This window comes from Acanthochromis polyacanthus, chromosome 13 (genome assembly GCF_021347895.1).
Source record: "Acanthochromis polyacanthus isolate Apoly-LR-REF ecotype Palm Island chromosome 13, KAUST_Apoly_ChrSc, whole genome shotgun sequence".
NCBI classification, from domain to species: Eukaryota; Metazoa; Chordata; class Actinopteri; family Pomacentridae; genus Acanthochromis; species Acanthochromis polyacanthus.
The window spans coordinates 36067391-36094338 of NC_067125.1; the positions used below are offsets into that span (position 1 = coordinate 36067391).

The window sequence follows — 26948 nt, forward strand, 5'->3', positions numbered from 1 at the left end:
ATGGCAATGAAGAAAGATTCCTCGGCCTGCTGCTCATGTCTGATCCCCAGTAAGGAAACGGTTCGCTTCTATCTCCTCGGAGTGCTCATTGCTTTTTACATGCTAGCTGGTGCTGCTGTATTTTCTATTTTGGAGAGACCAGCAGAGCTAAAGGCCCACCAGCACTGGGAAAGGAGGCTAAGGAGCTTTTGTCAAGAGCACAACATGAGTTGTGAGGACCTAAAATCTCTGTTGCATCATTTTGAGGAGGCCAGAACCGCAGGTATCCAGACAGAAAAAGGCAGAGCCCAATGGGATCTTCCAGGTGCTTTCTACTTTGTGGGAACTGTAGTCTCTACCATTGGTAAGTCAAGTGGAAAAATCTGCCTAGAATGCTATTTTAATGATCTGTTTGTAATTCTACAAACCAGAAACGCACAACGGGAAATCCTCAAGCAGGATACACTTTCAATATTTGATATTTGATATTTATTTCAGGGTTATTTTACTTTCATATTTAACCCTGATTTGGCTCTTCAGTGGTTAACGTCATATCTCACCAATAGAAAACAGTTTGTCACCCTCGGTCCTCACAAATCCTCCACCTTACCGGTCACATGTGGTGTTCCCCAGGGTTCAGTTCTTGGTCCGTTACTTTTCCTCATTTACATTCTTCCCATTGGTCACATCATCCGCAAACATGGCCTCAATTTTCACTGTTATGCTGACGATATCCAGCTGTATCTCAGCTCCAAATCCCCCACTGACTTCCCCCATCAAAAACTCTCTGTTTCTCTCATCTCAAATCTTGGCTCCATCATAACTTTCTCAAACTTAACTCTGATAAAACAGAAATCATTCTTATTGGATCCAAGTCACCCCTAAATAAATTTTCCCACTTCTCTTTCTCCATTGACACTGTCCCTCTTACACCCACTTCAACTGTTAAAAACCTTGGCATACTTTTCGACTCCACCCTCAGTTTTCAACCTCACATAAAGCAGCTGTCTAAGACTTCCTTCTTTCACCTCCGCAATATCGCTCGCCGGCGCCCTTTCCTCACTGACACTGATGCACAAACTCTGGTTCATTCCTTCATCATGTCCCGTATAGATTATTGTAATTCCTTGCTCCTTGGTCTTCCAGCATCATCCCTACAGAAACTTCAGTACATCCAGAACTCAGCAGCTCATGTTCTCACTCACACCAACCGCTCCTCTCACATCACTCCCATCCTTCGTCAACTTCACTGGCTCCCCGTTCAGTCCCGCATCATATTCAAAACTCTCCTCACTTTCAAAGCTCTCCATAATCTGGCCCCTCCGTACCTCAATGAACTTCTGACCCCCTACTCACCCTCTCGCTCTCTCTGGTCCTCCAGCTCCAACCTCCTTTCCATCCCTTAAACCAAACTCTCCACCGTGGGTGGTGGGTGGGGGGGTTGGGGGGGTTGGGTGTCTTTCAGTGCTGTTACCCCGAAGCTCTGGAACTCACTCCCCAATCCCTCTGTGATTGTCACTCCTTCTCTACTTTCAAATCTCTGCTCAAAACTCATCTTTTCAATAATCATTTTGCCTCCTCCTCTTTGTAGTTTTGTTTTTGTTTTGTTGTTGTTCTCTTTGTTTATGTAAAGCGACCTTGGGTTTGTGAAAGGCGCTATATAAATTGAACATATTATTATTAACCCTGTTATCACCTTCAGTGCCTATTTGATGGCATGCAGTGTTTAGCATCTCTAAATAAATGATGACTTCTTTCATGGGGGGACAACTGGATAAGCATGAAATGAATGTGGTGATATGTTTCCAGTGTCCTGCATAAATTTTATTCATGCAAAATAGTGTTCATTGTCATCCCAGCCAGTTCCTCAATACAACATGAAATTAACATCCAGCTTGAATTAACCCAGCTCAAACCCACAAAGTCTGACAGAAGCTTGGGTGTTATGACAGATGACCAACTAACCTTCAAGGCTCATGTGGCCTCTGTTGCTCAGGCGTGTTGATTCTCCCTGTAGAGCATCAGGAAGATCAGACCCTTCCTATCTGAACATGCAACACAGCTCCTGCTACAGGCTCTTGTAATATCACGCATCAGCTACTGCATCTCCTTACTGGCGGCATCCCTGCATGCTGGGTCAAACCTCTGCAGATGATCCAGATTTCAGCAGCACTTCTGCCTTTCAGCCAGCATATCTCACGCTGCTGTTCAGATCGCTTAACTGTCTTCCAGTTGCTGCTAGCATAAAATTCAAAATTCTGACACTTGTCTACAAAACTGCAATGAAAACAGCTCCCTCCTGCTTGAACTCTCCCTTTCAGGTCTACACTCCATCCTGCTCACTGTGCTCAGCCAACAAAAGGCACCTAATACAATCACCACAACAAGGCAGGTGTTTAGCTAGACTCTCCTGCGGTTCCACAGGTGGTGGAACGAGTTATCAAACTCTGTTTGATCTGCAGAGTCTTTAAGTCTTTAAGAAAAGACTAAATACCCAGCTCTTCACTTAACACCTACGCACTTGACAGACTGGGAAAAATTATATGATAAATCAGTTACTCCTATACCTCCCACACTGCCTGCAGGCACCAAGATCCTATCCCACTTGAACTTGTTTGATGGCAGTTATCCAGGTTTTTTCTCCTTTCTTGTGTTATATCTACTTTCAGATGTTGCTTTGGATAAAAGCGTCTGCTAAATTACATCATAGAATTATAGAATTCTTTGGGGTTAATTTGCGGGGAAATACATTGACAATTCACTTATCACAGGGAAGGTACGGACATGCTGAAGCTTGTACAGCAGTTTTCTTATTGCTATGCTCGCTCTGAATTGGAAATCACCTTTAAGTAAAGGTTTCCAGGCCAATGCAGACCACCTCACAGTAAAATATTTAATAGCTATGTTGGATTTAAAAAAAAAAAAAGAAGACACACAGGATGCCATCACCAACAACTTACACACGTGGACAAAATTGTTGGTACCCCTCAGTTAAAGAAGGAAAAACCCACAATTCTCACTGAAATCACTTGAAACTCACAAAAGTAACAATAAATAAAAATTTATTGAAAATTAAATAATCAAAAACAGCCATTACTTTTGAATTGTTGATTAACATAATTATTTAAAAAAAACAAACTAATGAAACAGGCCTGGACAAAAATGATGGTACCTCTATAAAAGATTGAAAACTATTTGACCAGAGTGACATGATTAACTCAGGTGTGTCATTTAATTGACATCACAGGTGTTTCCAAACGCATAATCAGTCAGTCTGCCTATTTAAAGGGAGACAAGTAGTCACCCTGCTGTTTGGTGAAAAGGTGTGTACCACACTGAACATGGACAACAGAAAGCGAAGGAGAGAATTGTCCCAGGACATCCGAAAAAAAATTATAGACAAACATCTTAAAGGTAAAGGCTATAAGACCATCTCTAAACAGCTTGAAGTTCCTGTGACAACAGTGGCTCATATTATTCAGAAGTTCAAGACCCACGGGACAGTAGCCAACCTCCCTGGACGTGGCCGCAAGAGGAAAATTGATGACAAATTGAAGAGACGGATCGTTCGAATTGTATCCAAAGAGCCCAGAGCAACCTCCAAAGAAATTAAAGGTGAACTCCAAGGCCAAGGTACATCAGTGTCAGATCGCACCGTTCGTCGTTGTTTGAGCCAAAGTGGACTTCATGGGAGACGACCAAGGAGGACACCACTGCTGAAAAAAACTCATAAAAAAGCCAGACTGGAATTTGCAAAAATGCATGTTGACAAGCCACAAAGCTTCTGGGAGAATGTCCTTTGGACAGATGAGACCAAACTGGAGCTTTTTGGTAAGGCACATCAACTCTATGTTCATAGACTCAAAAACCAAGCATACGAAGAAAAGAACACTGTCCCTACGGTGAAACATGGAGGAGGCTCAGTAATGTTTTGGGGCTGCTTTGCTGCATCTGGCACAGGGTGTCTTGAAAGTGTGCAAGGTACGATGAAATCTGAAGACTATCAAGGCATTCTGGAGAGAAATGTGCTGCCTAGTGTCAGAAAGCTTGGTCTCAGTCGCAGGTCATGGGTCTTCCAACAGGACAACGATCCAAAACACACAGCCAAAAACACCCAAGAATAGCTGAGAGAAAAGCGTTGGACTATTCTAAAGTGGCCTTCTATGAGCCCAGATCTGAATCCCATTGAACATATGTGGAAGGAGCTGAAACATGCCATTTGGAGAAGACACCCATCAAACCTGAGTCAACTGGAGCTGTTTGCTCATGAGGAGTGGGCCAAAATACCTGCTGACAGCTGCAGAACGCTCATTGACAAATACAGAAATCGTTTAATTGCAGTGATTGCCTCAAAAGGTTGTGCAACAAAATATTAAGTTATGGGTACCATCATTTTTGTCCAGCCCTATTTCATTAGTTTGTTTTTTAAATAATTATGTTAATCAACAATTCAAAAGTAATGGCTGATTTTGATTATTTAATTTTCAATAAATTTTTATTTATTGTTACTTTTGTGAGTTTCAAGTGATTTCAGTGAGAATTGTGGGTTTTTCCTTCTTTAACTGAGGGGTGCCAACAATTTTGTCCAGGTGTGTATCAGTGGAGAAACTGATTTTATGCGCAAAGCAGAAGTAACTTGAGTTACACAGCCTGAAACTTGCAGGTCACAATTTTGCTGCCTTCACTGTGGATTTACAGTGTTTTATGGTGTAGACTGAACACAGGGGAGAATATATCTGAGACAGGATAATGTCAAGGAGAACTCTGATTACGAGGCAATCTCCACTGATGAGAATGAAACCATTAGTGTTGATCTTCCTATAGGTAAGTACGTACCAAAAATAGAAAATTATTGTGCTCTCTGTCGCCACTTGAGCACCAGGATTGACTTAGTGCTGCTGCTGTCATCAGAATGGTTCCAAGGTCCATTACATGTGCAGTCATCCATGTCCAACTCATAAAATCTGCATGTGACTTCTTCATTATACAGATAATTGAATACTTGAGACTTAGAGGCGATGCATGAAGGCAGTTGAAAAGACATGAATGTGGCCCACTTTCAAGCTTACATTGGTTTGCTTATTTTTGTGGAAGTGTGCAAGTCAGCAGGTGAAGCAGAATGGTAAGAGGCACTAAAGTGCGATTTTTCCGGTTGTCATGCCTGTAAAGACAGTCCATGTTTTCTTCTGTGTTATATGCAGTATGTAACAGTGAAATGAGGCAAACCCACAACATTACAGGGTGTTTGAGACAAGACTGTTCAGTGATTACCCTGTCTCCTTAATCAAACCCAGACGTGTGAATGAACGCCTGGCTTCATTTCATGGCCATTGCCTTTCAGATAAAACATACCAAAGAAATGGAAACAGTTCCGGTATCATAATATGGGCAGCATGTGATGAATAATTAAGGTGTGCCTGGAATATGCAGCTGTACGCTAGTAAATCCCCTTGAGTGGCAATGGACCAGAAAAACTTGGCTTAAAACGACATGAAACGACAATTTTTCCGGTAAAAGCAGCGGGTTTTGTTTATTTTTCTCTGCGGTTGACTGGTCATAATATTACGTTACGTTTTATCTAGAGAGCTGTTTTGTCACTCAACAAAGCATCAGAAAATACGTGACATCAACAGTTTTAACTATGCTCAAGTCCAGGAGGTATAAATTCCTGAAATCAAACTGACTCCAAGGAAAAAGACCTAAATAAGCTTGAAGATAACCGGAGGGTTTAACTTGAGTTATTACTTTGTCAGGTTTTACGGCTGAACATGATGCATCAAATTAGTAGTACAATAGTTTTCACAAGATAAACTCAGCTGAGCTTTAAAGCCACACATAGATTCATGTCACACACAAGGTAACTAATAAAATGAACCTAGATGGATATATAAAGTCATACTGATTTGATGAGATTTAGAGAGTCAATATTTTACCTGAACCTATAGTGAACAAACAAGATAAATGTTAAACCAGCTTTTTCCTCTGAGAATCAATTGACAGCAGCCCTCCTGTCCTCTCCTTTATCTTTAGAAACTCTGTGTCACTGTGGAAACTCGGGAACAGGCAGCACTCAGCCCAGATCAGTTTCCTTTTAATAGTTTCTCTGTTTACCGACCACAATCAGTCATTTTATGACATAATGATGCAATTGGGATTTTAAAAGCGGAACTCAACTCTCTGATATTTTTGTTTCCCGAGACATTTCACAATTCACATGACTCATGATGGTTTTTATGGCTACCATTCATTCAATCATTAAGACGCCTACTGTTCCTTCCTTCCTTCCTTTCAGCATATTGTTCAAAACCACATTGAGAAACCAAGTGGGGATATCCTTGTCTGATACTTTCACTTCCAATGAAGAATTAAGATAATCTTCAAAAATAACAATGTGCCAGTATCATAAAAAAAAGTGACATGTGTAATTCAATGTAACTGAATAAAATATATATTGTCGCCTCACAGCTAGGGCTGGCCCGAATAGTGGTTTCTGGCCTCCGAATATTCGGGCCCTATTAAAGACAAATATCCGGATATTCGTTCCGCCCCGTAACGTCCGTTACGTTGTTGTATGTGATGTGTGAAATCAATGTGCCACATATCATGACCTTTATCTCTGCATCTTTATTCAGAGATACACATGCGTGTACACACAAGCAAACACTAAGACTGAAGCTGGCAGAACTGGCTGCAAAATCCAGGGTGGGGATCCTCAGAATAAACACCCCGCAGCTCTCCCAACCTCCCACGTCCAACATAACCTGTGGTTATAGCAATAAAACAAAAGCATACTCATGAGCATGGTGTTATGATTTCCGGTGGAAGACACAGTCATTTGATCTGAAGGAATAATATAGGAAAAACAAACAGTAGTCTGTTGTCAAAAATTGTTTTAGGTTTTATTATTATTGTTTTTATTGTCAAATGGGGATACAATATAAATTTGCCTGTCATATTAATTTATATTATTATTTATTACACTCAAGAAAACACACAGTCCACATTCAAATCAAAAATCATATGTTTCATGACATTCAAAAAGAGTTGGGAGGGGAAAAATATACAAAAATAGTAATAAAAATTAATTGTAATTAATAATTTTCTTGTCCTACACTCTCTTAAACTGAGAATTATGTTCTGATTTATTCCAGTTTAACGCTACACACTGAAACACAATTGCCTTTACAACAGTTCTTGCATATTCATGTTGAAAAATGATTTTCCTTCAATGATCATTGCCATCTGAATGCAAAACAAAGGTATTCTGTATATTATTCTTGCCGCATTTTGCCCTGAACATAACAACAAAATCTGTAAAACATCTAGACATACTATATACATTTCATAATGGTGACTTACTGAACAATAATAAATAAATCATGCCAATTAAGCAGATGATTTCATCTTGAAAAAAGTTGAGTTGACATTTATAGGTGGACAAATGATAATTTAAAATAAATAAGTAAATAAGTGAATTCTTTCTTTGAACATCTTATCATGAGGGACACTTTACTGAAACACTTTCATTTATCAGTAAAAGAGTTCGACAAACACTGCTTCAGGTAGCTAACATTAGGTATTAGCTTTAAAGAGAAAAAAGAGGCAAGGAACGTTTCCTCAAATAAAGACGTAGCTACGTGTTAGCCCACGGACACCTTACAATTCAAATGAAACGTTAACGTTTCATTCAGACGTCAAACGTCTTATGTATTAAATGGATATAAAAATCGGCCTCTCTGGGAATTTACCATCGCTGACTGAACGCACAGCTTTAGATTTTTGACCGTGTACACTTGCTGTTGTACACGCCCACACCATGAGACAAGCGCCATGAGACAAGCGCCATGAGACGAGCGCCATCACGCAGGAGGCTCCAGGCTGCAGCCATACCCGTCTCGGCCATTCGGGTGGTGTTTACAAACACGAATGGAGGAGTCGAAATGAGCCGAAGAACACGGCGGAATGAGCCGAAATTGGCCGAAGGCACAGGGAAGAGACGAGCTCCGAATATTTTCATCTGCGGGGAGGAGGGGGTGATCACATCGACATATGTGTATATGTTATAGACATATGTGTATATGTTTATGTAGTCACAGGACGAGATGAGCCGATGTGGGCAGAAGGCGGAGGGAAGACAGTAATGATGCTTATTCTTTCCACCCGGTGACGTCCGACGGCGGCGGGGGTGGGGGGTGGGGTGGGGTGGCGAATATTCGGATACCAAATTAATATCCGGATAGTGCCGTAGCAAACAAATATTCGGATATTCGGGATATTCGGGTCCAGCCCTACTCACAGCTAGAAGATGCCTGGTTTGCATCTTCTGCCTGCGCCTGCATAGGTTCTCACCGGGTTCTTTGGCTTCCTCTCACAGTCCAAAAACATGCTGAGGACAATTAGTGATTCTGCTTTGTCGGTATAGGTGTGAATGTGAGTGTGCTTGTTAGTCTGTCTGTATGCAATAGACCGGCAGCCTGTCCAGGTGTCCCCTGCAGTCAGCTGGGATACACCCCAGCCCTATAGAAGATTAAATGATGTATAGATAGTGACTGGATTGAATAAAATGTATTATGACAAATGACCAGGCACAAATTTGCTTTAGGTCTATCAAATATTAGCTTTTTTGTTTCGTACTAATAATTTACAGTATACCATGGAAGTGAGTACGCCTCTGCACAATACCACTTAAATGTCAACTGATTTAAAATTGTATCACCTTTCCATAAGTGCATCATATCTACAATGAGAAGTAGAGTATTGGCTCTTATCAACAACAAAAAATGAATAGTGCAAAAAAGATTTCATTGAAAATACAGGCCCTAACATAGAAACACAGTGAAACGGAAGTAAATACACTTATAATCACTGGCACACAATCATTTCATCACTGGAGCAAAATTTAGCACACTTGTGTCACGTGCTCATAAAATGACCTGTGAACATTAGAACTTTCTCAGTTTTGAACCTACGGTTTCTATCTGCGTGCCTGCAGCATGGCTCCACATGGAAAAAAACTTAATGATGAAAATTCTGATTATGAGGATTCACAAGGAAGGAAAATAATATAAGCAGACTAATCACAAACTAGAAATCAATTGAAACAGTTGTGTCTGCAATAGCATGGTTAATAACAAGCCATAGTGTCACTGATCAGAGTTCCAGTGGCTGTCCATCAGCACTAATGCCACATAAATCAATGGGCAGGTGCTTCAGACTTGTTATGGGGGTATCAGTGGAAATCAGAGTTTCTGGGGCAGCTTAGAGAGTCTAAAATACTATGCTTTGCTTAAATGCTTTTCTTAAAGTCACCTAAAAGTTTAAATTAGTTTGGTTCAGATGAGATCCAGCATGTTAGGCATGAATGTGGATGGGACAACTATGATAAATGCATAGGCTATTGACCTTGGGCCCTGCTGTGGTGGTTGTACCAGGCGCCTTTTGTTGGCTGAGGGTAGTGAGCAGGAGACCTGAATGAGAGAGTTTAGAAGGAGGGAGCTGTTTTCATTGTAGTTTTGTAAGCAAGACTTTGAATTTTATGCAAATAGCAACTGGAAGACACTTAAGCAATCTGAACAGCAGGGTGACGTGCTGTTTTTGGCTGGTTGAAAACCAAACGTGCTGCAGCATTCTGGATGGTCTGCAGAGGTTTTTACAAAGGGAGGCCTGCCAATGACGAGATGCAGTAGTCAATGTGTGATAGCAGGACTCGTGTTGCATGGTCAGACAGGAAGAATTTGATCTTCCTGATGTTGTACAGGGCAACATCGACGCGTCTGAGCAACAGAGTCTACATAAGAACTGAAGGTTCGCTGGCTTTCCATCATGACACCCAAGTTTCTTTCAGACTTTGTGGGTTTGAGTTGGGTTGATTCAAGCTGGATGGAAGACTGTCCAACAGCTCCAGCAGAATGCAGTGATTGTGTTGCATATGTGAGAGCAGTCTCAGTAGAGTGAGCATATTTAAAACCAGACTGATTCGAGTCATGCATGTTTTTAGGGAGGAGAGCAGAGACTTGGTTGCAGACAGTTTGTTAGGTTTTCTATGAGACTCAGGCGGAGGAAAGAGGAGAACAAATGGTACAGATTAAACAGTTTATTTACAGAAAATGTGCTTACAGTACAGAATGGGAATCTACTACTGAAAGGAAACGACCAGAACGAAGAGGGTAGTAGGCTCTAGAGGCGGGAGGTCTAAATAGGGGAAACCAACAAAGCAAGAAATGAACCCACTGCAGGTACCACCTTGGCAGGGACGCAAAACTACACACGTGGACAAAATTGTTGGTACCCCTCAGTTAAAGAAGGAAAAACCCACAATTCTCACTGAAATCACTTGAAACTCACAAAAGTAACAATAAATAAAAATTTATTGAAAATTAAATAATCAAAAACAGCCATTACTTTTGAATTGTTGATTAACATAATTATTTAAAAAAACAAACTAATGAAACAGGCCTGGACAAAAATGATGGTGCCTCTATAAAAGATTGAAAACTATTTGACCAGAGTGACATGATTAACTCAGGTGTGTCATTTAATTGACATCACAGGTGTTTCCAAACTCATAATCAGTCAGTCTGCCTATTTAAAGGGAGACAAGTAGTCACCCTGCTGTTTGGTGAAAAGGTGTGTACCACACTGAACATGGACAACAGAAAGCGAAGGAGAGAATTGTCCCAGGACATCCGAAAAAAAATTATAGACAAACATCTTAAAGGTAAAGGCTATAAGACCATCTCTAAACAGCTTGAAGTTCCTGTGACAACAGTGGCTCATATTATTCAGAAGTTCAAGACCCACGGGACAGTAGCCAACCTCCCTGGACGTGGCCGCAAGAGGAAAATTGATGACAAATTGAAGAGACGGATCGTTGGAATTGTATCCAAAGAGCCCAGAGCAACCTCCAAAGAAATTAAAGGTGAACTCCAAGGCCAAGGTACATCAGTGTCAGATCGCACCATTCGTCGTTGTTTGAGCCAAAGTGGACTTCATGGGAGATGACCAAGGAGGACACCACTGCTGAAAAAAACTCATAAAAAAGCGAGACTGGAATTTGCAAAAATGCATGTTGACAAGCCACAAAGCTTCTGGGAGAATGTCCTTTGGACAGATGAGACCAAACTGGAGCTTTTTGGTAAGGCACATCAACTCTATGTTCATAGACTCAAAAACCAAGCATACGAAGAAAAGAACACTGTCCCTACGGTGAAACATGGAGGAGGCTCAGTAATGTTTTGGGGCTGCTTTGCTGCATCTGGCACAGGGTGTCTTGAAAGTGTGCAAGGTACGATGAAATCTGAAGACTATCAAGGCATTCTGGAGAGAAATGTGCTGCCTAGTGTCAGAAAGCTTGGTCTCAGTCGCAGGTCATGGGTCTTCCAACAGGACAACCATCCAAAACACACAGCCAAAAACACCCAAGAATGGCTGAGAGAAAAGCGTTGGACTATTCTAAAGTGGCCTTCTATGAGCCCAGATCTGAATCCCATTGAACATATGTGGAAGGAGCTGAAACATGCCATTTGGAGAAGACACCCATCAAACCTGAGACAACTGGAGCTGTTTGCTCATGAGGAGTGGGCCAAAATACCTGTTGACAGCTGCAGAACGCTCATTGACAAATACAGAAATCGTTTAATTGCAGTGATTGCCTCAGAAGGTTGTGCAACAAAATATTAAGTTATGGGTACCATCATTTTTGTCCAGCCCTGTTTCATTAGTTTGTTTTTTAAAATAATTATGTTAATCATCAATTCAAAAGTAATGGCTGTTTTTGATTATTTAATTTTCAATAAATTTTTATTTATTGTTACTTTTGTGAGTTTCAAGTGATTTCAGTGAGAATTGTGGGTTTTTCCTTCTTTAACTGAGGGGTACCAACAATTTTGCCCACTGTGTAAATACAAAAACAGGTCTGACACATACTAATGGTGCCTATCCTCAATATGAAACAACAGAATACTTTAGGAGCTCGAGAAGAACGGTAGGAAGAACAGAATTCTGGCTGACATGCACAATTAGATAATCAAGGAATGGCTTCACTAATATAATGAAGGCCAGCCAGAAACTACAGTAATCACTGAATCAATCTAAGTTAGGTTGACAAACGCATCTATGAAAGAAGCGACAATGCACCACACAAGGAATGCCAGCAGTCCGCCTGAGAATAAACAACCAAACTGAACGTTTAAAAGATAGCGAGGCTTACACAAAATATTCTACTAATAAACAGAAGTGCAAGCTATTCAGAACAAAAGCTAGTCAGAACTTGCTCGGACCAGGCACCCGGCTGAGTCTGGGGAATGCTGCAGGCAGCGGGGAAAGTTTGTGAGGGAGCATTGACGGAGGCTGGGGTTTTGTTGCTGGCGTTTGGAAGTTTCAGTGACATGTGTGCCAGTGGGAGAGGTAGGTGAGCCGAGAGACAGTCTGGGAAGAGGGCAACTAGATATGGAAGTGGTGAGTGGCGAATCCAGGAAACCAGGTCGGTTCAGGTGGTGCAGAACGGAATGTGTTCGAACAGGTGGCAATCCGACTATGAGAGATGGAGAACAGAGTTTCTAAAGGGTTAACAAGCAGTTTGGCTGAAGGGAATGAGTAGTGTACTGACAAGTTCATTCAACGATCCAGTGTCAAGTGATGAGAGGCATCTGGTTATATTGCTGTGGAGATGAATGCTGATTGCTCCTGCTGATTGCTGATCAGGAATCAGGAATACCTGCCGCAACAGCTTCCAAACCAGGCATACCTAAAAAGTAAACAAAGTGAGGGAGAAGGATGCCCTATCCAGAACTCGCTGCTGCAGGCCTGACACAGTTCGTTCACATATTTTAGACAGGAAGGGCAAGAATGAAACTGGTCTGTAGTGTGGTATCTGATCTGTTACATGTATTACTTATTAAGTTAGTAGTATAGAATCTGTTTTGTTTGTTCTAGTATTTGATATGAGTTGCTTGTTATATGTAGTGTTTGCTCTGGTGTCTCTGACCACAGATGGAACCTGCATTATATTCTACCCATGCCATGGGAAAGTGTTCTCCTGTTTACAGAGCCCTGCTGGAGGTGTTTTTATGAGGGTTCTTCTGTCCAAAACACTGATTTAGGGATTCTTCAGCTGTTGTAGACAAGGGGGAGTTGTTAGGGGATGCTCTCTGCTTTCCCCATATGGTAGGCAATAAAGAACCATTTGTTTTAACCCCTCCTATATGTTGAAAACCTATAAAAGTGATCGCTGGCTATTGTCAAGCAAGGAGGATTCAATTGGCCGGCTCCTTCCAGGCAGGTCCTGTCTGTACTGATGCTGCTCTTTCCTTTAATAAAATACTTTTAAAGAAAGTCAGTGTCATGGACATTTTCTCCTTCACCTGCACATCATGGACACCAGAGAGAGAAACGACGACAGTAGCTTTTGACCTGAGCTGAGTCCAGTGTAGGTTTTGGCAAAAGAAGAATGTTCCGGCATGATAATGATTCAAAACATGCTGACCAAAATCACAAAATAGTTTCTAAAAGAGAACAAAGCTAAACTGTGACATAATCATGTGTGTCGCCTGACTTTTATCCAGTGGAACACTTTTGGAGTAAAAGCCGAGCAACACAGCGTCTCAAACAAAGAGCAGCTAAAGCAAAATGTTTCTGAAGAATAGCAGAACAGCTGTCCAAATATGTGTGTAACACTATTCTCCCATTACAAAACGCTTTCATACAAAGGAAATGCAACATAAAATTCTTGACAGATGAAAGGAATAAAAATTCAATAAAACAAAACACACAGCATCCCTCACGCACTTCATGTTACAGATACACAGATAGACAGATCTACTGTATATATAGATATACTAATGTATAGATAAAGGGAAAAACAAGTCAAATTTCATAAAAACATTAATTCATTATCTATACACCACTTAATAATCCTCTGCAGGGCCGCAGGTGGCTGGAGTCTGTCCTAGCTGACTTAGGGTGAAGGCAGGGGACACCATGGACAGGTCACCATCTGTCACAGGGCTACACAGAGAGACAAACAAGCACACTCACATTCACACCTATGGACAATTTAGAAGCACCAATTACTCTGCCTTTCCAAACCATCTGACTACACTTTCCGTGCAGAACAACTTCTGTGTAGTGCTGCTCTGCTAACATGCTGATCTCCAAGAATTTACAGTTTACTATTTATCCTCCATAGGACTTAGAGAAAAAGACAGCATGATACATCTACTGGACACTATGATTCTTAGAGAAAACCATTGATCAGTAAATGAGGTACTTTATTCAGAAATAAAGTTATTGAAGCAACCAAATATCCACAGTTTGAAGTTGTCATTATAACTACAAATGTGTTTTTGGCTGCATGGCAGTGTTCTATCACTATTAGAGTGACAGTGGAAATAATCGACTAATTTCTGATATTTATTGCAATGTACTTATTACTTACTTATGAATGTGGGAGCAGGTACAGGTAAGTGTGTGGCCTGCATAATCTGAGTACATAAATGATGAATACAGTCAACTGACAACACGTGCTATGGCGTCAGTCTGACCTTATAGGAACAAATAGGCTGATCATAAAAACATTTGGAAGTCTCTATTTCAGTTCCCTTCCTGAGAACTTTAAATGTTTCACAGAGGATAGAGTGGGCGAAACTACAGGAAAATCACAGAGAATGGGACATGCACGCACGCATGAAGCAGGAAAGGAAGACATCCATTTCACAAAATTAGCAACACCGTCTAATGATTAATATGGAAGAAGTGAGCTGAAGTGGGAACAATAGATTATTTGTTGCAAGAAAAGGAGACAGCATTCATAACAAAATATATCAAATATATGTTAGATGTAAAAAAAATTGCTTTCTTTCGAATATTATTTAGATGGCAGATAAAGGAGAAAGGTTATGAAATACTGTATTAATAGTTTACTGTTTCCCTGAAGAGTACTTATCCGTTCAACATCAAACACAGGGGAAGGATATGGGGTAAGATGACTTCCATTACAGAGCGGAGGTACATTGTTCATGGAGTGGGCCGCTGACACTAAGGTCGATAGTTCAGGAATATTTGGAGGAAGCAGTGAGAGAATTAAAAACAAACAAGCTTCACTGATTTCTTAGGCTTAGTTTGTCTGGCACACAGACTAAATCATGTGCAGTGTTACGGAACCGAAAATACAGAAGTAAATATGCAGGAAAATAAGCTAATATGAATATCTCAGTGGCCTGCACAGTGGAGCGGTGGTTAGCACTTTTGCCTTGCTGCTAGAAGAACCCTGGTTTGCTTCCTGGCCTTCCCAGGATTCTTTTGCATGGAGTTTGCATGTTCTCCCTGTGCATGCATGGGTTTTCTTCGGGTACTCCGGCTTCCTCCCACAGTCCAAAAACATGCTGAGGTGAATTGATTATTCTGAATTGCCCATAGGTGTGAATGCGAGTGTGACTGGTTGTCTGTATATATGTATATATATATACTTTATCATTTTTAGACAAGACAGGTCTAGACTATGGTGGATTGCAGTAACAACACAGTAGCATGTGTCATATTTAATGGTTTTCCATTTCTTCTCATTTTAGAACTTATAATTGAATTTAGTTGCATCAATTGCTAAATTTGCCACTTACCTAAAAATGTATAAAAATAATATACTGTAGACACTAAAACTAATTTCACAGTAGCAAGAAAATCCTCCGTGCTGACAGTAATGTCTGCACCAACAGATGCGACCTAACGCCTGATGTGTTTCTCATAGGATTTGGAGTGACCGCACCATCCACCGCAACAGGAAAAGTGCTGCTTGTTTTCTATGCGTTGCTGGGCTGCTCAGCTACAATCCTCTTCTTCAATCTCTTCCTGGAGAGAGTCACAACGTTACTGAACTTCCTGATGTTCTGGTGCCACACAAGGACAAGCAAACCAAGTGGACTGGAGAACAAAACCAGCGAAGGTAACAAAAATGAAGAATGGAAACCATCCGTTTATCAAGTCACATTCATCCTTTTTCTCGCTGTTCTGCTCGTTGCATGTGGCGCTGCTTCTCTGTATTCAGCCATAGAGGGGTGGACTTACTTGGAGTCCCTCTATTTCTGCTTTGTAGCATTCAGTACAGTGGGCTTTGGGGACTTTGTCAGTGGTCAGAGAGAGCACCACGAGGACACCCGGGGGTACCAGGTTGCCAACTGTCTTCTGATGTTATTAGGAGTGTGCTGCACATACTCCCTATTTAACGCCATCTCTGTGATCATCAAACAGGGATTGAACTGGATCTTGAGGACACTGGACTGGATGTATGATGGCATCCGACACAATAGGCTGCAATTCAGACCATTGTTCCAGCTATGTTTCTCTGATTCTGAGTCACCTGTAAATTATGGTAAAGATGACACTGTGCATGGGCCACAAATGCAAACAGTTTCCAGTACAGGCCACATCATGCTATGGTGCTCCTGTGCTCCTAGTGCTCTTGGTAAATGCCTTTGCAATAAAGATACAGTGGAAACTGCATATCACATTAACAAAGACAAAGGAGTTTCACAAGAGCAAAAGCAGGATAGCTGTTCATCTGAAAGGAATGTAATCTGTGCTAAACCACCGCCTACGTGACCAAATTAACATATCTCCAAAAAAAATGTCAACTGATAAAGTTATCTGGAGTTCTCTCTATACACTGCTGGAATGTTTATTTCAGCAGCTAACCTGCAAGATGTGATATACTTGGCCTTGTATTTATTTCAGCAGCCTATTTTTAAAACAAAATCCAAGAATTTTTTTCATTCCAAGTACTGTTAATAGCAAATGGACAGGATGTTACAGGAACATACTGATAACAGTAAACTAAGGCTGAAGAGATGAAAGAAATAAAAGATATTCACAAAAGTTAGCTTTAGTGAAAAAAAAAAATTATACCGCTGAGAGAAACACAGCCACCCTGTGCTCTACCGCTTCATAAAGCCAAAACAAGTGCAGTGCTATGGAACAGAAAGTGTAAGTCTCTGAATTAAAGGTCCCATATTGTGCTCATTTTCAACAAATTAAGAAAGTCTGGCTGTCCACGACACTTTCAGGAAGAAGACTCTCTCTGCGTCTGTAACTGGCAAGTGGAACAAAAACAGGTGATTGACCAGCAACGAACACAAACGTGAATGAATGCCTGTGCTGTGACTTCCGGTTTAACTGGATTTTCATAACGTTTGTTAATTTCTTATTGAGATGTATCAAAATGGTAACTGAAGTCCTAACCGGCCTCAGAGCAAGTTGTGATTCAGGTAACAGATCACGCATACTGAAACACACCTACTGTCCAGTCAGTTATTCAGTACTCAGTTTTGTGTAGCTCTGTGCGAAGACATGAGAGGGTCTCTGAGGAGGACAAGAGTTTCAAGAGCTGCAATTTTAAAGCCACTTTATTGTTTTAATAATCTTTGTATATTAAAATAATCCTAAAATAGAGACAGATGCAGCGCTACAAAATTGTACTTCTTGACTTTACAAGATTTGCAGTAAGATGACTTATCGGTTTGAATGACAATTTTCTCTTTGTTCTTTACATGCTACCAAAACCTTTCAAGGTCGCCAAGCAGCTGAAAGAATAAGACTAACATTGTCACGCTATAACTTTATTACATTGAGCGTGAGATTGCAAACTTCACTATCCAGATTCCCATGGAAATATTTTTTAACTATTTGGTTTTCTGTTAGTTACATAATTTCTCTTCCTGAAGGGATTACATCTGTAATTTTGTTATACAATCTTGTGTTGCATGATGATTGTTTTGCTTATCATTTTACCAGATTGTCAGACAATGTTGTGATTATAAAATCAGTGGAAATGTCTCTTAAGTCTCTGTCTGCTTACATGTAGCCTTAATTAGCTGAGTTTCAGTAAGTATTTAATCTTTGCTCTGTTTTGTGATAACAAAAATAAAAAATTATGAGAACAGTTTTATTGGTAATTGCACTGTATTCAAATGTATTTTACTGACACACAGACAATAGGAGAGAAGCAAACACATGGAAATAGTTTAGGTTACACTAAAACTCAACAGGGGACATTAAAACACACTAACCCACTCAGTTCTTGCTAATTGGTTTCAAATTGTTCCTAAAGTTTACATCATCTCTAAACATCCCTGAGCATTATAATTTCCACAGAGCTCTGACCTGTGGACATATGATCAAAGCTAATGGTGATGTTAGCCACATTAGCCATACAACATGCTACCACTAAGGATTTTCCTGTTGCTATGGAGACATTGTGAACAGAAATGGAATAGTCCACTGGATCTGCTGGGATGAGATGCTGGGAGTGCATGAAGACTTCTGTGTTCCCTCCTGCAGCCAGCAGCAGAACATTTGGTGTGCTTTGCTCATGGATTAAACATTTTAGAGCCAGCAGAAGCAGATCTACAATGCAAAACACCTTGCAGACTATGTGACCGTTTATTCTAAACGGCTCACCTGAGGGTGCCCAGATAGCTCACCTAGTTGAGGGGGTGACTGATAAGCAGGGCTACTGTCCCTGATGCAGTGGACTGGGTTTGATTTCCGCTCATGGCCCTTTGCTGCAGGCCTTCTCCCTACTTGCCTATCTAACAAATCTTTAAAAGGAAAGGCGCACCTGAGTGAGGGATTGGGGAAATCAAATATTTAGCTCAACAAATACAATTCCAAAAAGCAACAAGGCTATTTTTATTTTGTTTTATTTTACAGGAATGGCAAGTGTGTTAATGTTGTCACAGCTGTTATTTTACAACTCCAACTGTTAGGATCCTGCTTCAGGCCCTGCCCTTTTCCCCCCCTACTTCCTCTTTTTCCTCCTTTTCCCTTGATTCCTGGACTGTTTCTGTTTTGATCTGTCACCTCTCCCTCATGTCTCTCTCTCCCTGCTGATTACTGCAGTGAGTGTCAGCTGCAGTAATCAGCTGAACTCAACTCACCTGTTCTCCACCTCACCTCCAGCTACTGAAGCTCTGTGCTTGCGTTCACTCCTTGCTGGAGCGTCAATCCATATGCCTTCACAGACCCAGTTTCTGCATGGACTCTGTTTTCCCCTCCTCCTGGATTTCCCCACTTGGACTCTGTTGCCTAGATTCCGCCAGCCCCGTTTGTGTTCCCTGCAGTCGGTTCCTTTCCAGTCCCCTGTCATTTCATAGACTACCCCAGCCAGTTTTCTGTTTCCCCACATTTCATGAGTACCCCTCCTTAGCTTAGTTTTGAAGACTTCAGTTTTAGTATTTGTGTTTGTAGAGTTTAGAGTGGTTTGGTTAGTTTTGACTCCTCAGTCCAGTTCTTCTGTTATGTATTGGTTCAGTTACCTTGGTCAATAAAACTCTTGCATCATTCATCTGTTGACCAGTTCTGTGTGTCTGCACTTTGGTTCTCCTGTTTCCCCCGTAACACCAATTTCTTATGACATACAAAACAAAATTAAAAATGTATCACATATGTAACTTTTCAGAGATTTTTATCCCCCATGTCTCTAGCCACCTTGTAGCAATCTGAAAGGTATGAAGTGTTTCATCACAGCAGTGAAGAAGTTAACTTGCCTTGTTGATAATTGCTGTACAGGAAGTGTCTCAAAACTAAGGCCGCTGCACACTAATCATGGAGGCTGTCTTCACCAACAGTTGTTACTATAAAAATCTTTGCAAACATGTGGTTACTCAACATTAGATTAACTCATTTCAGACGGTGATGCAAACTCTCAGGGCTGGGAGTGTGGTGAACCCAGATGCAGACACAATAGACAGTTGGCCTGACTTTATGAAAAAAGGTTTATTAAAATAAAACAACAACTAACTGAAAACAAGACTGAGATGGCTTCTTTAACTAAACAACAGCAGACTACAGAACAGAGGAATATACTCACAACCCAAGAACAAACTGAAGGCCAAATGAAAATCATTGAGTCCAAATTGCAATCCATAAACAGGGGGAAAACAGAGTAGTCCTGAGAGCAGATAATCCAGAGGGACCGGAGACGGGAACAAGGTGAGTCCAAGCCAAATGAGCCAGCGACCACTGAGAACAATGGTCGGGCTTAAATACAGAGGGGAAACAGGTGAGATGAATCTGAGATGATTGTGTCAGGTGACAACAATCACTGACCAAGGTCAGAGAAGGCAGAAAGCAACAGACAGAGGGAGACAGAGAGGCCAGAACACAGAAGGAAAAAACAGGAAAAAATAACAACAAATGCAGAATCCTGACACAAACGGATTAAGAGAATGGGAAACTGTACAGGGGCTGCACAGTAGAGTAGTGGTTAGCACTTTGGCCTAGCAGCAAGAAGATCCCTGGTTCAAATCCTGGGCTGGGATGTTTCTGCATGGAGTTTGCATGTTCTCCCTGAGCATGTGTGGGTTTTCTCCGGGTACTCCGGCTTCCTCCCACAGTCCAAAAACATGCTGAAGTTAATTGGTTACTCTAAATTGCCTGTAGGTGTGAATGTGAGTGAATGAATTTCTCCTTTGTGAGATCAATAAAGTCTATCTTATCTTATGATTGTGTGTCTGTATATGTAGCCCTGTGACAGACTGGCGACCTGTCCAGGGTGTCCATTGCCTTCGCCCCAGTCAGGTGGGATAGGCTCCAGCACCCCCCGCGACCCTAGTGAGGATAAAGCAGTGTATAGAGAATAGAAATTGGACACAGACGTGCAAAAGACCTATCATCCCTCATACACAGTTTTACAGCAACAAACAGGCCCGGACTGGCAATCGGGAGAGGCGGGACTTTTCCCGGTGGCCTGCCTCCTTATTGGCCTGCCTGGACAGGCCAGCCACGGACTGGCAGGCCAATGAAAAAAAGTTGATCGGCTTTTTGGCAGACAGGCCAGAGACAGCGAGACAGCAGCGCTCGAAGCCTTACAGAGTACACGCCCACCCTCCTGTCACTCACACAAAGCAAGTGCTCTGAGCTCAAAATCAGAAGGATAGTGATTGGTCAAAGTGACATTTTTTTTAGAAGAAACGTACCATGATTGGTTAGTTGCTTTATGGCCCGCCCCTTCATAGCGAGAACGAACTGCAGAGCGGTGATATGAGAGTGAGGCCAGAGAGTGGAAGGAGCGGAGATTATGGAGCACCCTTACTTCAAGTAAGTTTACAAACGGTCGGTTCTTCTCACAAATGCATCATCAGACTGCAAAGGCCAAAATATAATAAAAAATGTCTGGCCCAGATAAGCTCCACAGGTGTCAGGTGGGTTGCAGGAAGCCTGAAAACGTTTGAGACCCCCTCTTCAGGTAGGATAGGCAGTTGACTTACAATTTTAAGTTATAAAATGAACATTGGTGTTTGCATATAGTATTAGCTATGACCAGCTGACATCTAAATGATTTGCTGACAAAATAATATATATATCTTTTTAATTCCACATGTTATATAAATAATAGGAAAAGGAAAACATTGGAAAAATTGGTGAGGGTAGTGAAGAGATTACAGAAGAGAAAAGTACTGGACTGTATGGAGCTGTTATTATGGTTGTGTTTAATAGACTTACTGTCTGTTTAGTAGTGTTGCAATTGCTATAACATAACTGTAAAAGGCATATTTTTGGAAGGAAAAAAAACAAAAATTTGGTGCATTATCCCACGTGACACAACCGTTGCGGTGGCAGAAGTGGCCTGACTGATTGGAAATCTCCCGGCCTGAATTTCTTTCCCAGTCCGGCCCTGGCAACAAATGTCAAAGAGATAAGCAACATAGTCTGTGGTTTTTGAATCTGGTTCTAATCATCTTGTTTATTCAGAAACTAAGACATTCAGGGAAGCTGAGAGAGAGTATATGTGTAAAAACTAATTTCATCACAAAAATAAGGCCTGTTTCCATTTTAACCTTGTGGTTGTGTAATGTTTGTGGTTTCTTCTGGTTTCATTTAATAGATTGACAGATGGTCTATAAACACGAGTTTTTGAAGTGTGTCATAACCGCTGTCTATATTTACAACAGATACCCACGCACCAGATATCAAAACTTACATCTTGTTTCTGATCGAGCAGCACATTAATGATATGAAAACATAATTTGTCTTGTGATCCTTCGCTCAACGGGGGTTTTAGGAGAAATGATCACCTTAAAATAACATTGCCAGAGAGATTGGAATAGTCGTATCAGATATTTTCGTGTTTTGTTTGGGTTGAGTAAAGAGACATGCATTATCTCCACACTGTAAAATCATTTGATTTTGCTTTAAAATAATTTTTAAAACCTTACCTTGTCCACTTGTTAAGATTACTCAAAATGTTTCTGCATTTGCTTAGTTTTTCAAAGTTGTTCTAGTTTAAAAATGGCGAGAACAATTATCGTGTGTTTGCAGCTTAAATTAAATTAGTTCATCTGACATAACTGAAAAGCTGATTGCACTACTCAAATAAATAATCATGGCAAAAATGGATTAGTTTTCAGGGTTCTATAAAATTTGAACAAAACGCCACTCTGAGCAGTTTCAGAAAAGGCCATATAAGGCCTGATAATAGGTTGAGCATGGCTTTCAGTTGTCTTCCATGATGACATAAACTCTGAAAAACAACCACTGGTGGAAAAAACGTTCCAAAGACCTCAGAAAGTGTAATCAATTAGAATTCTTTCTCCCAGTATGGAGGAGTGTAATTAATGTGTGTACCGAAAACGGACAGGGAAGTGACAACATGGACTACTGAGATAACAAAACTTTAGAATGTAAACGTCTGAAGACTGAGGTATGTCTAGACATTCCACATGACCCTTACATCAACATGAAGCCCTCATGGAATGCAAAGCTCAAGCACACCAGTCACATGCTTAATGAAAAAAACACGATGTAAATGTTTGTGTCTATGCAAGTAAAACATTGACAAAATGAAGATTTTAGTGAGCACTTCTGTCTCAGTGTATGTAGGTGGTCATCTTGGTTGGCCCAGCAGAAATAACTTTTTTCTGCCTGCTTGTTTGAGCATTTGCAATCTAAGATAAAGCTGTGTTTGGAAAAATCTCAGCCAAACCCACTGAAGAGCCTCTGTAAAGACAGGAACTGAGGAGTCACACAGTCTAGAAGATGGCAAAAATGTTTCTCTGTGAGGACAGAAAGGCTAGCACTCACGCGTATTCAGAATAATGTATGAACCAAACCACTTACCGGCAGGATACCAAAGAAAATTTTCTGTTTACTGGTGGTTTGTAAAGGGCACTTCATTGAGGCTTCACCTCAGAAACCAAACCAAGGAAAGACCTCTATGACATTTTAACCTTGTTGTTACTATCTGACAGAGCAACAGTTTTCTAGTTAAAACACACGCACACATCCAGAACTCCTCCAAAATCAACAGGTGGTTTCCTCAGTGGGAAAAATTCAGGCACAATGAGTAATGGCATGTTCCCAGAGTACAACAACAACACCACTGTGTTGTAAAACCTATTACAGGGATGTGTGCCACACAATGAGGGTTTGCCAAGGTCACATTCCTGCAATGGTTCATCATTAGTTCATTATAGCTGAATTTGGGATCTGCTCTCTGGACTTGTAAGTTTTCGTGAGAGAGGTCTCATGCACCCACAGCCTCCTCTTCATCTTCATTATTGTGTTTGCAACAAACTGGGAACTTTCCAGTTGAAAGGATGATGATGCAATGTGGTACGCTGGAAGTTTTGAAAACCTCGATTTTTGCTTTGTCCTCTGTGACTCTCCCCAAGCCCTGTGCTGAACCCAGCACAGGGAGGAGGTCCAGCATCTGCGACGATGGTGTCATCACAACAACCTGAACCTCAACACCGGAAAAACCAAGGAGATGATCTTGGACTTTAGAAGATCAAAGCAAACTGAGCACTCCGCCCTCTACATTGATGGAGAGGAGGTAGAGAGGAGTAGAGAGCTTCAGGTTCCTTGGGGTCCACATCTCTGTGGACTTCACACGGTCCACCCACACCTCACACCAGGTGGGGAGGGCCCAACAAAGACTGTACTTCCTCAGGAAGCTGCGTCAGGCTCATCTCCCTCAAAAGCTGCTCATAAACTTCTACCGCTCCACCACTGAGAGCCTCCTGACCTACTGCTGTACAGTGTGGTTCAGCTGCTGCACTGCAGAGGACAGGAAGGACCTTCGCAAGTGGTCGGAGCAGCAGAGCGGGTGATTGGGACCACACTCAGAGACATTTACACCTGCAGACTTCAGAGGAAGGCCAAGGGAATCACCAGAGACCTCTCACACCCAGGACACTCTCTTTTCTTCCCCCTCCCCTCAGGTAGATGCTACAGGTCACTTAGAGTCAAAACCAACAGACTCAAAAACGGCTTTTATCTCCAAACTGTCAAATGTCTTCCCTCCTGAATGGCAATATCACATATCACAAGTGCAATATTTATATCAGGGCAATTTATATTTCATGTGCAATAATCATATGTAGAGCAGGTCTCTAACCACAAACCGTTTCCGTATAGTACACTGCTCTTATGTTGTATATAATTAGGGTTGTATATATTTTTAGTGTGTTTTATATAGTCTATTTTCAATGCTGCTATTCGGAGAGTACCAAACTGATTTTCATTGTTCTCTGTAACAGTGACAATAAAGATCTATTCTATTCTATTCTATTCTATTCTAAACCTGCTTGTTGTCTGAGTCACAATTTACTCTCTGTCCCCATGAGCGGGACATGAACCAGTGTCATGAGTATTTGCAGCCCACAGGCCAATGGGACATATAAACCAACATCCCTGAGAGGGGTAGTATTTAGAATGAGCCCTCAAACTACTGTCAATCTTTAGTACACTCTCACTGTTTCTATATAGGCCTTGAATCTGGGCAACAAGATCTCAGCTGAACCCAAACACGCAGAGAATTTGTGTTCAATAAAGTCTAAAGCCTTTTCTCGTTCTTTGGAAATCAGATCAAGGTTCAACCCAAATTAACAAGAGACGTCCAAAACATCCTGAATTGGAGCAATATTGCCCAATCTCAATGTGGATTATCTGGTTTATCAGTTTGATTTAATCATTGTTCACAAGTCTTGTAATGGTCTGAGTTAGTCACAGGCTGAATGGCCTTGTAAGTCTCTCAGATCTGCAATTACTAGTCATTTAGTGGTGCCAAGAGTTTAGATGTGACAATGGAAATAGCATTTAATTATTATGCTGCTAGAACCAGCTCCCATTTGAATTTAGATGACTGCTGGTACTCCTCATTCACACCTTCTCCTCTGTCTGCCTCTTTTTCCCTTCATTGTCATATCCAGTTTTGTGAGTCATGAGGGTTTCTACATTTTTCTGGGCTCCTGTTAACTATGTAGCCTTTCACATTTAGTCTGAACTGAGGACGCCACCCTTGGCCCTGTGCCTGTTTTCCAACTGTCTCTAGGCAAGAGGAAGTGAGATAGCCTTCCAAACCACAACAAAACACTTCATTATTTAAGCGTTTGCACAGTAAAAAATGTTCCACATTGAATTAAAGGCATTTAAAATCATGAGGGTCTGCAGACAGTGACATTCAAAACATCATCATGTTCGCTACAGTGGTTCCTGTCACATTGTGCAGGAGACTGCAGACTCTTCTTTCTTCTGGAACAATGTGACAATGGCTCTCTTGCAACTCTGAGGCAGCAGATGTTAAGGCTAAGGCTGTCATTGAGAAACATCAGGAATTTCCCACAGACCATAGGCCAGAGGGCCCAATTAAAGTCTGCATGTCTGTCATCAGTGTCTGAAGGATCTCCACTACACAGCATTTACTTTGTAGATATGTCACCCTAATGCACTGTGCTAGCCTTATCCGAGGCCTTCAGTAGATCCGGGTAGAAGAGCTGAGCCTCCAACATGTTCTCTGTGCACTCCAACTCATTCATCCATCCATCCATCTATGCACCATCCTCATTAGGGTTGCGGTTAGCTGGAGTCTATCCCAGGCAACTTAAAGAAAAGGCAGGGTGCACCTCAGCAGTCTATCTAAGGGCTACACATAGAGACAAACAACCAGTCACTCTCACATTCACACCTACGGACAATTCAAAATCACCAACTAACCTCAGCATCTTTTTGGACTGCGGGAGGAAGCCGATGAGCCTGGTGAAAACCCAGACATGCACAAGCACTGCCTACGACAAACAAGTCAGCCACAACTGACATTTTAGTTTGACAGTTTGGTTTCAAGTGTCTCTGTCTTGAAACCAAATTGGCTGTTGTGATCTCTTCCTTCTTTGAGTCTAAAAACTCCAGTTCCACAGAAAATCTCTTTCTGCTGTTTCTCTAAAAAAAATAAAAAAAAATCTCACCACCGCTGCTCTTCTGTGGGATTTGGTTTGTTGTTCCAGGTTTTTCAGAAATAATTTGAAAGTCCCCATAAAATGTTCACCAGATCAAAGGAAAGTGTTACAGGACCAACATGCCATGCCAAAGTGCAATGATTGATGAAGAAAAAGAACACTGCCCCAGGGAGTGATTGGAAAATCAACAGTAATTAGAAAAGAAACATTCAAATGTTAACTGTGAGTCTGACGTGGGTAATAGATTGTTGGTGGACTCATGCACATTGACAGGGGATTTTGTTGAAAATCCTCCAAACATTGCATCAGGTTCGTGAACTTTCCTTAACTTCAAAGTACAATTCTTAGAAGCCTGCTCATTAGCAAATAGATGCTCATCAGAATTACACATGTTGGTAGGTAATATAAACCATGCAACCAAAAAAACAACCTTGCTGCGTATACATATGTCTACATAAATGCTGATAAAAAGCCTTTTAGTGCACAGTTAACAGGCAGCATTTCATCAGTGCTGAGTTTCTTGAACAAAGTCTGCATTACAGTTCTTCATCCTCATCACACTGAACTCTCGTTAAAATATCCATAGCAGCTGCATTAGAATTTAAACTGAAAAATATTGCGCGAAATAGGATAAATCTGTGTAGCAACCCCAAGAAACAGTTCTCCACCATCAGGACTAGTTTTTCATTTTGTAGGTCTCTTGGATTGCTCTCTAAACAGTTCTGTGTTCCGTGTCCAGTAAGTTAA

At 41.2% G+C, this 26948-nt stretch overlaps 1 protein-coding gene across 1 annotated transcript; it reads left to right on the forward strand.

Moving 5' to 3' along the window:
* si:ch211-261a10.5 (potassium channel subfamily K member 13) lies at positions 1-26948 on the forward strand. Its single transcript, XM_051958303.1, has 3 exons — positions 1-343; positions 15722-16387; positions 26941-26948. Exons 1-3 carry the CDS (start codon positions 1-3, stop codon positions 26946-26948), a joined length of 1017 nt encoding a protein of 338 aa, XP_051814263.1.

Excerpts from the sequence above, each read along its gene's own strand:
- si:ch211-261a10.5 (XM_051958303.1), top strand. The coding sequence starts at position 1 with ATGGCAATGAAGAAAGATTCCTCGGCCTGCTGCTCATGTCTGATCCCC. Across the intron at positions 344-15,721 it reads AACTGTAGTCTCTACCATTG|GATTTGGAGTGACCGCACCA; the intron begins GTAAGTCAAGTG and ends TGTTTCTCATAG.